Below are 13,802 nucleotides of genomic sequence, written 5' to 3'. Positions count from 1 at the left end.
TGGAATAAAATGGCAATTTCTAGGACCCTAGATGTGGAATATAAAGCAAATAATCAACTTTTAGTTTCAGGCAATGAGACAAACTATCACTTCCTCGGCGATCTGAATGTGTAAGCTATCTTTCCTCAGCTGCGCTACGGACAGATAGCTACATCCAGATCGCCTCGGAAGTGATAGTTTGTCCCATCACCTTCACCAACGTGTGTCCAGGGACTTTTGTGCAATCTCAATATTCATTTTTTTTTTCTTTTCTTTGATATGCATATTCTTTATCTTTGCTGCAGTGCAACCATGGACAAAATCTTGTTGGGCGTAGCAGCTTCCATCCACCCAGAGGGTATGAAAAGAGCACTTTTTGAGAAGTTGGTGTTGTGTGCGTCTAAACCACTGAGCAAGGAAGAAGTGACATCAATTCTGCAGCTCTCCTCCCAATGGATTACAAATGAGGATGAATTTCTCCATGAAATGGGAATTCAGGTGACAATTTCTCGCTTGGTGTCTCTCTCTTTCTCACCTCCTTTTTTGTCCTTCAAGTTCTGCTTTAAAATGATGTCTATATAAGTTCATTCAGTGCTTGCAAGCAGTTCATAAATGTTACACGTTGTTGCTGTTTTGGTTTTAATGGTGTGTACTACTCAGGAGTGAGTATTTACGCCAAATTGAGCATTTATCTACTGTAATGAGTATTTATACACTGTAATTCAAACAAGCAGTCTGTTCAGATTACAAGTGTACACACGTAGGGCAAAGGTGATGCTCTCACTGTTGATGTATGTGCTACACTACAGTAATGATATTAGATTTGTCTTATTTGTTGAAAGACTACATCTACAGGAATCCTAGTATGATTGATTTTCTGAAAACTACTTCATAAAAAAAGAATGGACGTGCAGACACACCCAAGATTTGGTATTAAAGCATGTGAACATGCAGACACACCCAAGATTTGGTATTAAAGCATGTGTGCACATTGTGGTAATACTTCAACCATGTGAGCAGTGAAATTCATTGTGTAACAGTGCTTTGGTCATTCATGTCCTTTGTTATTGTTCAGATTTGTCAGAGATGACATTGATTGATTGATGGTATTTAGATGAATGAAATACCAAAGCACTTAATCTTCATCAGAACTCATCATGTATGGGTGTATGGGATAATCCAAGACTAGTGTATTGATGTTGGAGCTTTATTCTATGATGCTTTTGAAGTTGTGGAGTTTGGTTTTTTTTTTTTAATTTCTGTAATCCCAAATTTGTATAATTCATGAATTTGTAAAAGTATAGTCTTGCATTTTCATCATCAAGATTGCACTATCTGAATTGATGTATCATCCTTCCTGTATTGTTTTGCTGTCTACTCCTAATTCTGTGAAGGTATTCAATGCCTGGGCCAAATACAACCCAGCAACATTTGAGGAGTTTTTCTGCCATCGCTTCTTGATCTCCACTGTGGGCGAGACGGTGACCCAGCCCCTCTCCCTCGTCAGGTTCATCCGGGACTGCTTGGGTATGCTGCGACTCAAGCGGGAAAGCGCCACCAAAATCATCCGGATGCAGGTGATCAGCCTCTGCCGTGGGCTGCCAGACATCCTCGTCCAGGGCGAGATCTGTCGGCTGCTCCTGGCGCATCCCGACTGCGTCCCGGAGGACGGCTTCACGACCACTCTCTGCCAGACCCTCATCACCAACACCAGTGTCTTGGAGGTCCCGGAGACCGAGGCGGAGCTCAGGGCCTGTGTTGATGCGGTGGCCAGCATCGGGGGCCTCCTGCGAGTGATCTGGTCAGCCAACCCTGCCACCATCATCCCTTCCCTCAAGCATGTCTTCAACATCATCTCTACCGTTGCCGACAGCGAGGCTCAGAGCCCATCACTAGCCCTTGGTGCCCTCGTGCAACACGTCCCGATAAACCTGGTGGAGGCGGTGACCAAGAGCGCGGTCTCGGACGCCTCGGTCGCGGACTCCAGGATGACCGTAGCATTACAGAGAATGGTTGACTGGATATTGTGGCCCAATGTGGTCAACATTGACCGCTGGATCATCACCTTTCTGACCAGTTTGGCAGCAGTTCACAAATTTACCATTCTCATCAATGTTTCTCTGTCGACAGTAGAAATGGTAAATAAAAATTTGCTTTGTGTGTTATCCTTCTAAGCGCCCACTTCTAAATATGTGTAAATTTAGATTTTGAATGAAACAAAAGATGTTTCTGTTCTTTCATTTTCATAATGATAATGAATTTCAACTGGCAAATTAGAATCAAGGTGATGTTTGGTTAAATCTAGTCCCCATTTCCAGTGTTTAGATTTCAACTTTAAGAAAACTTATCACTTAATCAGTTTGTGATCTGTCAGTCCTGTCATTTCTAGACCATAAAGTCAGTGTTAAAGAAACTTTTCATGTAGGATTTTGTTTGAATTAGGATTTGTCTCTTTGTATTTAATTCTTCTAGTGACTGATAGCTGATATTTTTCAAGCTACACATTTAGATATGAAATATTACCATGTATCATTGTGTAACCAATATCTTTATGTTTAGGCTAGGTTACTGCAACACCGAAATTTTTAGCAAGATTTGCGAAAATGAAATGCACACAAAAGTTCTTGTCTGCACTATGCATTGAAAGCCAGTGGAAATTCATAAAAAACTCATGTCATAAACAAGGCCATCGGCTCCAATTTATGAAAATTTCATGCTGCAAACATTTGTGACTTTACAGTGTAGAATATATCAACCTTCATCGTACATTGCCAAATGTGTGCTAAGTAGATTTGTCCTTCCGTAGGCTTTTTTTATATAAAGTTTGATCACTCAAAATAAAATGAAACTGTTAGATGGAAATCTAAAGTATGGTACCCAGGATAAGGAGTTGCAGTTGTAACAACAACAATGAATGTGTGATTCTCTCTTTATGAGATTTAACACTCTGTGAGCTTAAATTTTGTTATACCTAGATGATTGATCATTTCATTGTGAGAGCTCAAAAAAAAAAGAAAAGAAAAGAAAGAAAGCCGATGTGAAGGAATTATTTGAAAACATGACAACTTATTCTTTGTTTGCCATTCAAATATGTCAGGTATCGAGTTGATAGTTACAATCAACCACCATTTGGAATATGCATTGTTTCATTCTGTCCTATGTAGATGCTGCTACGGCTGTGTACACCACTGGTGAGGGAGAGTGCCTTCCACATCCTGTCTCACATGTTACTCAGCTTCCAGCACTCACCGGAAGCTTTCCACAAGGTTAGTCATATCTTCATACATAGTGCATCCTCAAAGATGCAGGGGTGAATGTTAAGTAGACCTCCTGAAGGAGCAATTTCAGTCATTGCTCACTAGTTTTGAATGCTACATTTGTACTTTTTGTGTGGAATCACACGCTATAAGATGTATTGGGTTAAACTGATTTGAACCACATCATTAATAAGAAAATGAATAATTGATGTGATCTCCTCTTCTTTTCTTTCAGTACCATTTAATTCATACAAAACTTGGATGAGATTTTTTGTCATTTCCTACAGTTTAGCCCAGAGCAAATAAGTCTAAATACGTACAAACATATGATAATACGAAATAGTATTAATTCGAAAGTAGTAACTGTTGATAGAGTCCATGTATGAATACATGAGGTGAATAGAGTTTTAAAAAAAGTATCTATTTAGTAAAACAAGAGACTGAAGTGTGCATTTAGTAAGCAAATTTTATGTTGCAAGCAAAACAAAGCATTGGTACTAATTATTGACAAAGTCACATGATGACATTGACTATATTACAATGTCCTAGAACAAACTGGTGTTAAATCTGCCTTGGAATTTCTCTGCAGATCATTCTACATGTGCCACAGTTGATGGAGAGGCTAAAGCAGGAAGACAGTCCCTCCAGTCACAGCTGCAGGTCAAAGGTCGCCGAGCTGGCATACTGCCTGATGTACCATCATGCTGGCTACCCTGACCTGTACGACACTCTCCTGGATGCCCTTAGGGTGAGGATGACAGGCAGTTTTCATGATCCCATGTTGCTGTGTGTTAAAATGAATGAACAGAACAAACATACACACCTTCACACATTCTACTACAATGTATTTATACAGAAATGCCTTTCCATATCCAACTTGACTTCCATAATTGAATAAAGCTAAACAAATGGTAGTTGTTGACTCATTTTAAAGCAGACATAGACTTGCAAGAAACTCATACAATTCTGAAAATATGATAAAATTCATGTTTTGTTTTGTTTTGTTTTTGGACATGTTATCAAGTGCAACCCTTTTCCACTTAAAAGTTACCCTTGCTAAGTTATTTATTAAAGCTCCTTAATATTGGATGTTAAGGATACAGTTCATTCCTTTTTTTACTTTCATCGACATTTTAAAGGGAAACTTACTTATGATTTATTTTCAAGTCCATGTGAGACTTCGATACTGATGACATATTGCCTTTTCTGCTGTAATTTTTGTTTGCGATTGTAACAAGTTGGACTGTTTTGTGTCAACCACTGAAGTTTCAGAAACTCAAAACTGTTTAGTTGAAGTTATGCCCAGTTTCAATGAAAGGTTTACTCTCCTTTGTACGTGATTTTACTTTATTGATTATGGTTTAATAATTGAAGCATGTAGAAGAGTTTCAGTTTGGAAGGGTAGTATGACACAAGAGCTGTAAACACCAGTGCTCAAAAAAACTTTACTCACTGCTATCAACAAATTGTGCCAGTGCTGCCCAGTTTGTTTGTGTGTGTGTGTGCATGTGTTCTTTTATATACACTGGAATAAGCAGACACTGATAACAGGCTATCTGATGCCATATCTATGAGTTTGTGAGTCTTGTTAATTGGCTTTCATATCATAATGTACCGTGAGGGTGAAATATTTTACCTGTGGATATTTTAATGAATTTTGCACTTCACCAAGCTATCATGAAATGAATAACAAATATATTTAGATATATCAAATAGTGTATAAAAATACTCTCATTTCTGAAGCTATTTATAAGTGAAGTTTACTGAAATTGGCTGATCACAGAAAATGACATGAGAGTTTTCACTCTTACAGTAATGTTCAATCAGAGTAAATTTTAGGGTGGTGTTGACACTTTGCTGCATGAGTCATTGAAACAAGGTGGACAAAATTTTACCATCTTGGTATTCTTTGCAGCACCCTTTAAAGAAAAAAAAAGTGATCATACTTTCAAGTTCCACATTCACATCTGTACATTGATTTATGAATGGATATGCTTTTGCTTGTGTGATATTTTCCTGTATTTGTTGGTCTGTTGAGTCTGAAAATGTGTGAAATTAAATGTTATTACAGGATCAGTGATGTTGTTTTATGGATTCTCTTGTGGAACATGTTGCACTAATAAAACATAAAGCAAAATTTAATCAATGTTATTTCATCCTTGCGTGTCCCATTCAGGAGTTTCCGCGGCCAAGCGAGGAGGCGATGACGCGGCGTCTGAAGGAGAGCGCCTGGACCCTCCATGGTGGAGGACTGTCGGCCAACATCTCGTCCAAGTTTGCGCCCCGCTCGGACACGGGCAAGACGGGTCTGGTCAACCTAGGAAACACCTGTTACATGAACAGCGTCCTGCAGGCTCTCTTCATGACCTCGGGGTGGGTATGGACGTTGAGCCTGTGTGGCGGTCAGCCTCGGACACTACTCAGCCATGTCACTGCTGTCATGACACTTGACTTTTAACATCCCATATTTCAATCCTCACCATTGCAAAACTTTGAGCAAAAACCATCATATTGTTGATCTCGGTGCTTCCATTTAGTGTATTTATCTATGCCGTTCTGCTGAGATTTTTTTGTTTGTTTGTTTGTTGTTGTTTTTTTGTGTTTTTTTTTGCAAAGCTGACATTCAATTAAAAGGGAACTTGTGATATGTTGATTATGGTTGTCTCTTACATTTTGTGTGGCAGATGTGTACTGGAAAGAAGTGAAGGCTGGATTAATATATAAGCTTGTTGCCTGGTCGATGCAAGTGACTTGAAATGTAGCATTTGTCAAGGTAATTGTGAATGTGATGCAGACTAACTTCACACTCAAGAGTCACTCTGCAGAAAGCTGATTTACTCTGTTGTAAACAAATACACAAAACTGAAATATAGTGCTGAGTAATCTTGAAGTATACACATCAATATGATATATCATTTACTGCACAGATGCCCGTATTATCATAGCCAAGTCAATATGTTTGTAAAGTCCTAATGTTTGTCTCGACCATTTATTGCATTGTGGCAAAAAGACAGTAATTGTATCAGAAGGTTGTATCTTAGATTACTGAAATTTTGCTTATTTCACAGTTTCCATGACGACATCCTGTCCTATCCGCTGATCAACAGACAGAGCATCATGTACAATATTCAACTGACCTTTGCTTTCTTGACCCACACTCAGGTAAACATAAAAGGCACATATTTTTCATATTCACCATGTATTTCAATTAATGTTCATGTCATGCAGTGGGATATGACCTGTGGCCTGAAAAGCAGAGTTAATGAATTTTTGTGAAAAGAAAAGACCTAGAGTGTTCATTTTTGTCCAGTTTCAGTTTATTTTTATTGAATCAAGTCATTGAAAAATTGAATAATATAAGAGTAATGTGCAAAATGTTACATGAATCAATCGTAATATTACAAATGTGTAAAGACAGAATTTGATGGAATGGGAGACTACCATGAAGATCTTGAAAATGGTAGCTCAAATCCTCACGGGTTTGAACAGGAGTCTACTACAGCATACTTTTGTTATCCCGTTGAAGACGAGTCCCGAGTATACTTGGGCAGGTGTCTATGGGAAATGCATGTTGTAACAGTATCAGCCCATCCTCAACAGGTTATAAGGAACATGATTAAATGAAACTCCTGCTACAATGAGATACAAATTCAGGTCCCAAAATTTTGATCTGTATATCTTTATGTACTGCATTGCTTGGTTGTAACGATATTTTGATATAACAAAAGAAAACAGCCAGTCCCAAGGACTTTGTTATAATAGGAGTCGCCTGCATGAACTTTTTTCTTGCCACAAGAGGGCAGCGTATGCACCGAAGGACTTCCTACAAGCCTCCAGACCACCATGGTTTTCCCCTGGCTCCCAGCAGGACTGCTCAGAGTTTCTTAAGTACCTCCTTGACAGGCTGGATGAGGAGGAGAAAGGGTGGAGGAAGATGATGAAGAAGGCGGCAGCGTCGCTCTCAACATCCTTGTCATCACCGTCATCGTCCACCTCATCGACGCCCGTGGAATCTTCTCAGGAGATGGTGAGAAATTTGTCTGTGTGCAATCTGGTGTCAAATTTGTTGTTGATAACTTCCCGTTTTGTCATTGTAACTGATGGATAAGAGATTGCAGGAGTATGGCAACTTTGCCTGATTGTGAATTCTAATCATGGCAGATTTTAGTTTTCCAGCCGACTTGTCTTTATGTTCTATTCTAAAAGAAATTTGTCTGTGTGCACTCTGGTATCAGATTCATTGTTGATAATTTCCCTTTTTGTCATTGTAGCTGATGGATAAGAGATAGCATGAGTATGCCAACCTTCCCTTATTGTGAATTTTACTGAAGGCAGATTTTAGATATCCAGCCAGCTTATCCCGTGTTTTATCACAAGAGTAAATGCAGAGGGCTTAACAAAAAACTCTAATGAAATCAGAACTCCAACTCCAGATATGGCACCAAAAAAAAAAAAATATGTATTACTTCTGACAAGGCTAAAGAGATTTCTTTAGAAAAAGGAGTGTCTCTGTCCTCATGGAACTTTGGATTTAGAAGAGTCAGAAATGGTCATAGGTTGCCACATTCTTACACAATAGTTTAATCAGTCCTTACACACTAAACATCTGGATATTTGTTCATATCTAATGTCGTTAATGATCTCATGGTGTTTACGTCATTTCAGTATTTGCGAGATTACATGAGGCAAACAATGATCTCAGTGCCAAGTGACAGAACTGACATTGCAAGCACTATTCTAACATGAGTCATTTTTGCATTCTGTGTGTTTGTGTGTGTATAGGATGACACTGAGAGAGGAGATGATAAGATGGAGGCAGAGTCCGGTACAAGCCCCAATGAATCATCATCATCATCACCACCAATGTCATCTCAGTGTGTGCCAGTAGCATCGTCCCATCCCTCGCAACAGACGTCAGACTCCAACCGGCCTGTCTGTCAACCAAGCGATGAAGTCATGTCTGTTCCAGCTCTTGTGGACATGGCCTCCTGCAGCAGGAATCTCAGTGGTGAAACTAGCCAACCAACAAGTAGTCAATTGTTTGTTGGAGACAAAAAATGGACGTCGGCTCATGCCAAGAGCAAATTGTCGGCAGAAGTTAGGAAAAGTATTGTGGAAAGGTACTTTGGTGGAAAGTCAGCCACCCATATCCGTTGCCTGAATTGTGGGATTGTATCAACAAGGACAGAGACCTTTTTTGACCTACCCTTGGCCTTTCCTGGGATGGAGGGGAGGGAGAACCTCTTGGGTGGCCACTGTGACACCCCCGCAGAGGAGCGTAGGTCAGACAAGTCAGAGTATGCCACGGTAGATCTTCCCCAGGACAGTAGGAGTGTCGTTGGGGCGGGTTCATTGGTTTCAACAGTAGGTCCAAACTTGGAGAGTAGTGCCGAGGCAGTTAGTGCGGAATCTTTCAGTGTGCCAGGATCAAGTGCAAACAGGAGCACTTCCAGGACTTGCCTGGAGGACTTGCTAAAGCATTACCTCACCCCAGAGCGCCTCGTGAAGGAGAACAGGTATCACTGCAACAAATGCCAGAGTCTGCAGGACGCAGAAAAATCCCTGGAGATCACTGCCGCTCCGGAAATCTTGATTGTGACGCTCCTGCGATTCTCCTATGACGTCAAGCTCCACAGGAGGTGCAAAATCCTGGAGGATGTGAGGTATCCCCAGATGCTGCACCTGGAAGTGGCCGACAGTGAGAGTGAGTGCAGTGCAGATGGAAGTCATGGTGGGCCCTGCACTAAGAGGACACGGCAAAACAGTGTGGGCACGGCCCACTGCTCAACTGAAAGAGAACGTGCCAGGACGATTCCTTACATGCTCAGTGCAGTGATCGTGCATTCTGGGATGTCTTCGGAAAGCGGTCATTACTACTGTTACGCGTGTGATGACGTGGATGAACACGTGCAGCTGTGGAGGCGTAGGATGCAGTCGAGAAGGAAATCTGACGAAGATGGTGGTGATGAGGAGAGGAAGCAAAGAGAAGAGGAGGACACACTCCCCAACAAGTGGTATCTCTTCAACGACAGTCGCGTGACAGCGTCAAAGTTTGAGTCCTTCGGAAACGTCACCCAGCGGTTCCCGCGTGACACGCCGTACGTCCTGTTCTACAGGAAGTGCAAAGGAGACTGGGAGGAGGAGGAGGACTGTAGCTTGGCGGCAGCCCTAAGGGGTGTGCCTTCATCATCCATCTCCAGGTCACTTAGAGAGAAGAAATTGAGGAGAGATCTCCAAGAGGCTGTCAACAAGGACAACTCTATGTACATTCAGGTGATTTCATGCATGCATTTGTAGCCCTTTTGATGTAGTGATCTTTCATTAAGTGGTTTCCAACCTTGTTAATATTATTTACCTTGTGCTCTTGTGCTTTTCGTGCAATATTATATTATAAAAGGAATGCACTTCTGTCAAATGTTTTTTTGTTGTCAAAATCAAAGTTGAGGAATAAAACATCAAACAAGTTGAGTACGATTGCTGTAACCGTAACCCATTGAGGACAGTCTGATTTTGCTACAACACGCATTTCCCATAGACCCCTGCCCAAGATAATACTCGGGACTAGTCTCCAACGGGTTAACCAAAATGTTCTGTTCCTCATAGTCCTGCATTACTGTGTGTTATATGTGCCAGTAGGAAGAAAAAAACCCTCAAATACAAGTGAGGAAAGAAGAAATCTGAGAAGATGTTGAGTGATTAACTGTATAATGCATGAAGAGAAATGTGATATTATCTCGTCCAAAATACTTGTAGTGTGTAAAGTTTACTTCCATTTATTCTTCTGTCTACAGGAGAGGGAGCTGGAAACCCGCAGTGCCCTGCGGAACCAACGCCCTGCCTCGGCTGCCACACCCTTCTTCCCTCGCAACTTTGACGACAAGAATGACCCGCCAGGAGGGTGTGGTCTAGGCGGAGGAGGGGGAGGAGGAGGTCTTGGTCTCTCCTCAAGCCGACTGGTATTCTAAGAGACGCTTCATTGATGAGGTGCTTTGCACCAGCCGTTTTTTAAGTTTAGAGCAGTCAATCTGAAATGAGCAAGTTTTATCAAAATGACCTTATATGTAGGCTTATTTTAACAGTTATGAGCAGATCAAAATTTGTTAGGAAAGCCAAAAGTCAAGATTTCTTTTCAATGACTACTTTGAAGAGCAGACTGTAAACAAAATGTTGGGACTTCGTGTAAGACTTCAGGAATGCGAACTCTTGGTTAATCTATCATCTAAACGAGAAATCTGTCATGTTAATTTATATTTATATCCCATGAGGTCTTTTCTCAGAAGGAAACTTCGGTATACATGTACATGTACATATTGTAAAGGGAAGAAAAAAATTTATATCTAATGCTTTCAACGTTCATGTTCCAATCTTTAAATATTTATGACAACATGGATGTCCATGACATACTGAGTAAAGAAGATATATACATGACTTCATATTGTAATGTAAATCATTACCAGTGTTACAACATCTACTTCTTAACCACTTTCATATTACATACAATACGCTCTGTAGAGTTAATAAACGGAATATCTGCCTCCCCTCAGTAATGGGTTATTTAGATTATACAGCTGTGGGTGGTAACTTCCAAAGGAAAATCATAGGAAAAAATGCAACCCAAATGTAGAGTATGCAGTATTGGAAGTAAGAGCAGTTAAACCCAAAGATTAAATTTATAGAGGGAAACTCTGTGTGTTATATCAACTAGCAGAGTCAGAAAGAAAACCACAAGTGGAAAGTACGATAACTGCAGTAACATGATTTTCTCAGGAAAAAAATGTAAGATTAGCTTTTCAAGAGGATTTGCAAGTACAGTGCATGGAAAGCATAGGGACTTTGTAATTTGTCCTTAGTGTCTGTGCCATTTGATGTAGGCTAGTCGGCAAGAAAAAGGCTTTTAGGGGGTGGGGTTGGAGGGATTGCGATGGGGAGGGAGAGGGCCATTTTGTCTATTTCACTTCATGACAACCGTCTTGACCTCAGAAGGAGGCATTTCTTTGTACCTCTGTTGATGTTGTGCCTAGCTATAGTCATTTGTTTGCACAAGTCGTACTCTAGACAGACTCAAACTTAGAGGAACAATAACAGAACTACAGCTTTCATACCATTCAAGGCCATGTAATGGCAGATTCACAAGGGTAAGCATAGAGTAAGGTCCTTTACCTCTGTCTTTTTTTCTTGGAAATACACCACTGTAATCTTAGCCTTGTTGTACCTTGAATTCACACATAATACCGACTGGTAATAATGAAGGGCAAGGAAGGAATGAGATTCTTAACTTCTTTTCTCCCTCTTCTTCTTTGTTAAAGTATGGTTTAAGCTCAGCCATAGGATATCTTGAATTGAAACTTTTGACGGTGGAGTGTCTATCTGGACCCTGTTTTATGAAGAGTTATAACTGATTATATAGTTGATTTCCATGGTAAGTCTATGGCAGCCTGTGTGGTGAGGAAACTTATAATCTATTCTATTGCGTAATACTCGTGAGATATTACGTCAGGAGAGAGCCCGCCATGTGTGCATGCGCAGTAGAACCAATACGTCATCGTGCATGCTGAGATTCGGACGGAGGATTTTATCCCTCCGTTTTTTCTGGCATTTTTCTTCGGATTTTGCCTATCTAGTGAATGTGTTTTGGGGTAAATTTGCTCCAAGACACTAGAACTGTACCCTGCTATTGGGCAGACAAAACAGTTTTCGAGCATCGAAAGCAGTTTCGAGTATCAAATCATGGATTCATCGGTTTCGCCGATCTCGGTGAAAGAGAAATTTCGGCAGCCTGTGTGGTGAGGAAACTTATAATCTATTATATCTTTTGATAAAATGGGGCCCTGATAGGTTAGTGTGCCATGATTTATCCCCCAAACTGTCATTCATCAGTATCTCTCAACGGTGTGGCATACATTTGATTCATTTTTAGATGACAGCGAGGTGTGAAACCAAAGATATTAGTCAAAGCTTGAGTGGAGACTTGGGAATGTTTCTGCAGCCGTCTGAAAAGCATCATTCTCATGACCTGTGAAAAGTAGCTTGTAACATTACCATGGCTGCCCAAGGGGCATATCGTCGCTGGGATGACAAGCCCTTGTACCTCAAATTTTGGTGAAAATGACTTTCTTGACTAATGGTCAGATAATCAGTTAAGTGATGTCCTGTCCAAATCCTAGCTGTCTTACCTAAAAAATGAAGCCACCACGGCATGTCAAAGGAAAGGCTATCCCATTTGATATAGTGCTTTGGCTGCCATGTTTTTTTGCTCTCCTGAACATTTGACATTTTGTAGATACGAGGTCTTGCCGCACCAGTGACGATATATGTGTATGTGTGTGTGTGTGTGTGGGGGGGGGGGGGGAGGGTACATATTTATTGATATGTATGCCAACTCATTCTTTCATTATACTTTTAAAACTTCTTCCCTCCCCCACCCCGCTTAAAATAGTTAAATGATAAGAGGTGAGGTTTCTGATGATTGTGTGTTATCTTAATTCTGTGTACTATTTACTTGTTTATGCCATGAAACACAAATTCCTACCTCATGATATCTTTTCATTTCATATGAGGCAATTTTGAAAAAAAAAGAATAAAAGATGGACATTGCAAAAATTCACTGCGTGAGGGGGATGGTCTCTTTCCAATTGGTATACCACAACACCGACAAATGTCACAATTGGAGTATTCAGTAGCAGTATACATTCAAACCTCCCTTATCACAGCTACCTGTGTATAACAGCCACCTGCTGTGTATGGCCACTTTAAAAAAAAAAAATCCCTGCGAGAGCTCATTGAGTTACTTTGCAGAAATCTGCCCAAATTGGCAAACGCATAGCAGTGTATCCATCAGTGAATGGTGAAGCACAGCAAAAGGTTAAAGGCAATATTTAGCAATTTTTTCAGTTTGAAAAATCTTTACCTGCATGGTCTTATATGCTACGGGAGTCACTGAAATTGTATAAATATGAAGCTATTAAAAAATCAACAACCAAACTAGGGCTGAAAATGAATGCACAGTGCTTCAAAAAGTGGTGAAAATCTGTCAATAACTGGATTTGTCATACTCGGTATTTCCCAGATAACATTGTTTGAATGAACCATTCGGTAAACAGTTCATTTGCATGGAGACATTTGTTCACAAATCTTGTGATAGTGACAGCTAAACTCTCCAAACCTGTTGACTGCTGAGTGTTTTGTTATTTGAACATCCTTGTACAATTTAGTCTGCAAAGTTCAACAATTTACGAAATTAAATCACGTAAATGTTCTGCAGTATCTTCATTCATAGTCATCTTATTCAGTGTACAGTATGCTGAAAGTGGAAGTGACCTCTTGATCAGGGTATTCACCCTTTTTGATTGTGGCAAGCCTTTAACATATTTTGTTGCTATTGTTGTGTTCCACTTTACTGGGTCGTGTGTCACCAAGGAATTCACTTGATATATGTAGGAATGTGTATTAGTGATCGTAACAGCATAGGGAAGTGTGCAATTAAATCAGTTGAATGCAAAATGGAAGCTCTTAATAGGGCCGTTGTATGGCTCGTGGTTAAAAGAGAGCTGAAAGCTCAGCCCCTAA

At 40.4% G+C, this 13,802-nt stretch overlaps 1 protein-coding gene across 1 annotated transcript; it reads left to right on the top strand.

Moving 5' to 3' along the window:
* The first annotated feature begins 291 nt into the window (after positions 1 to 291).
* Positions 292 to 10,840, top strand: LOC139733033 (ubiquitin carboxyl-terminal hydrolase 38-like). Its single transcript, XM_071643877.1, has 9 exons — positions 292 to 477; positions 1,374 to 2,117; positions 3,144 to 3,245; positions 3,826 to 3,984; positions 5,413 to 5,609; positions 6,305 to 6,398; positions 7,033 to 7,263; positions 8,019 to 9,509; positions 10,028 to 10,840. The coding sequence occupies exons 1-9, from the start codon at positions 292 to 294 to the stop codon at positions 10,199 to 10,201; spliced, it is 3,378 nt and encodes a 1,125-aa protein (XP_071499978.1). The 3' UTR covers positions 10,202 to 10,840.
* Positions 10,841 to 13,802: the final 2,962 nt, after the last annotated feature.

This window comes from Diadema antillarum, unplaced genomic scaffold (genome assembly GCF_040938485.1).
Source record: "Diadema antillarum isolate AM-2024a unplaced genomic scaffold, OU_Dant_1.0 seq00000460_RagTag, whole genome shotgun sequence".
In the NCBI taxonomy this organism is placed as follows: Eukaryota; Metazoa; Echinodermata; class Echinoidea; order Diadematoida; family Diadematidae; genus Diadema; species Diadema antillarum.
The sequence above is the reverse complement of the archived record's forward strand: the minus strand, read 5'-3'. Positions and strand labels throughout refer to the sequence as shown.

Excerpts from the sequence above, each read along its gene's own strand:
- LOC139733033 (XM_071643877.1), top strand. The coding sequence starts at position 292 with ATGGACAAAATCTTGTTGGGCGTAGCAGCTTCCATCCACCCAGAGGGT. Across the intron at positions 5,610-6,304 it reads GCTCTCTTCATGACCTCGGG|TTTCCATGACGACATCCTGT; the intron begins GTGGGTATGGAC and ends CTTATTTCACAG. Across the intron at positions 9,510-10,027 it reads ACAACTCTATGTACATTCAG|GAGAGGGAGCTGGAAACCCG; the intron begins GTGATTTCATGC and ends TTCTGTCTACAG.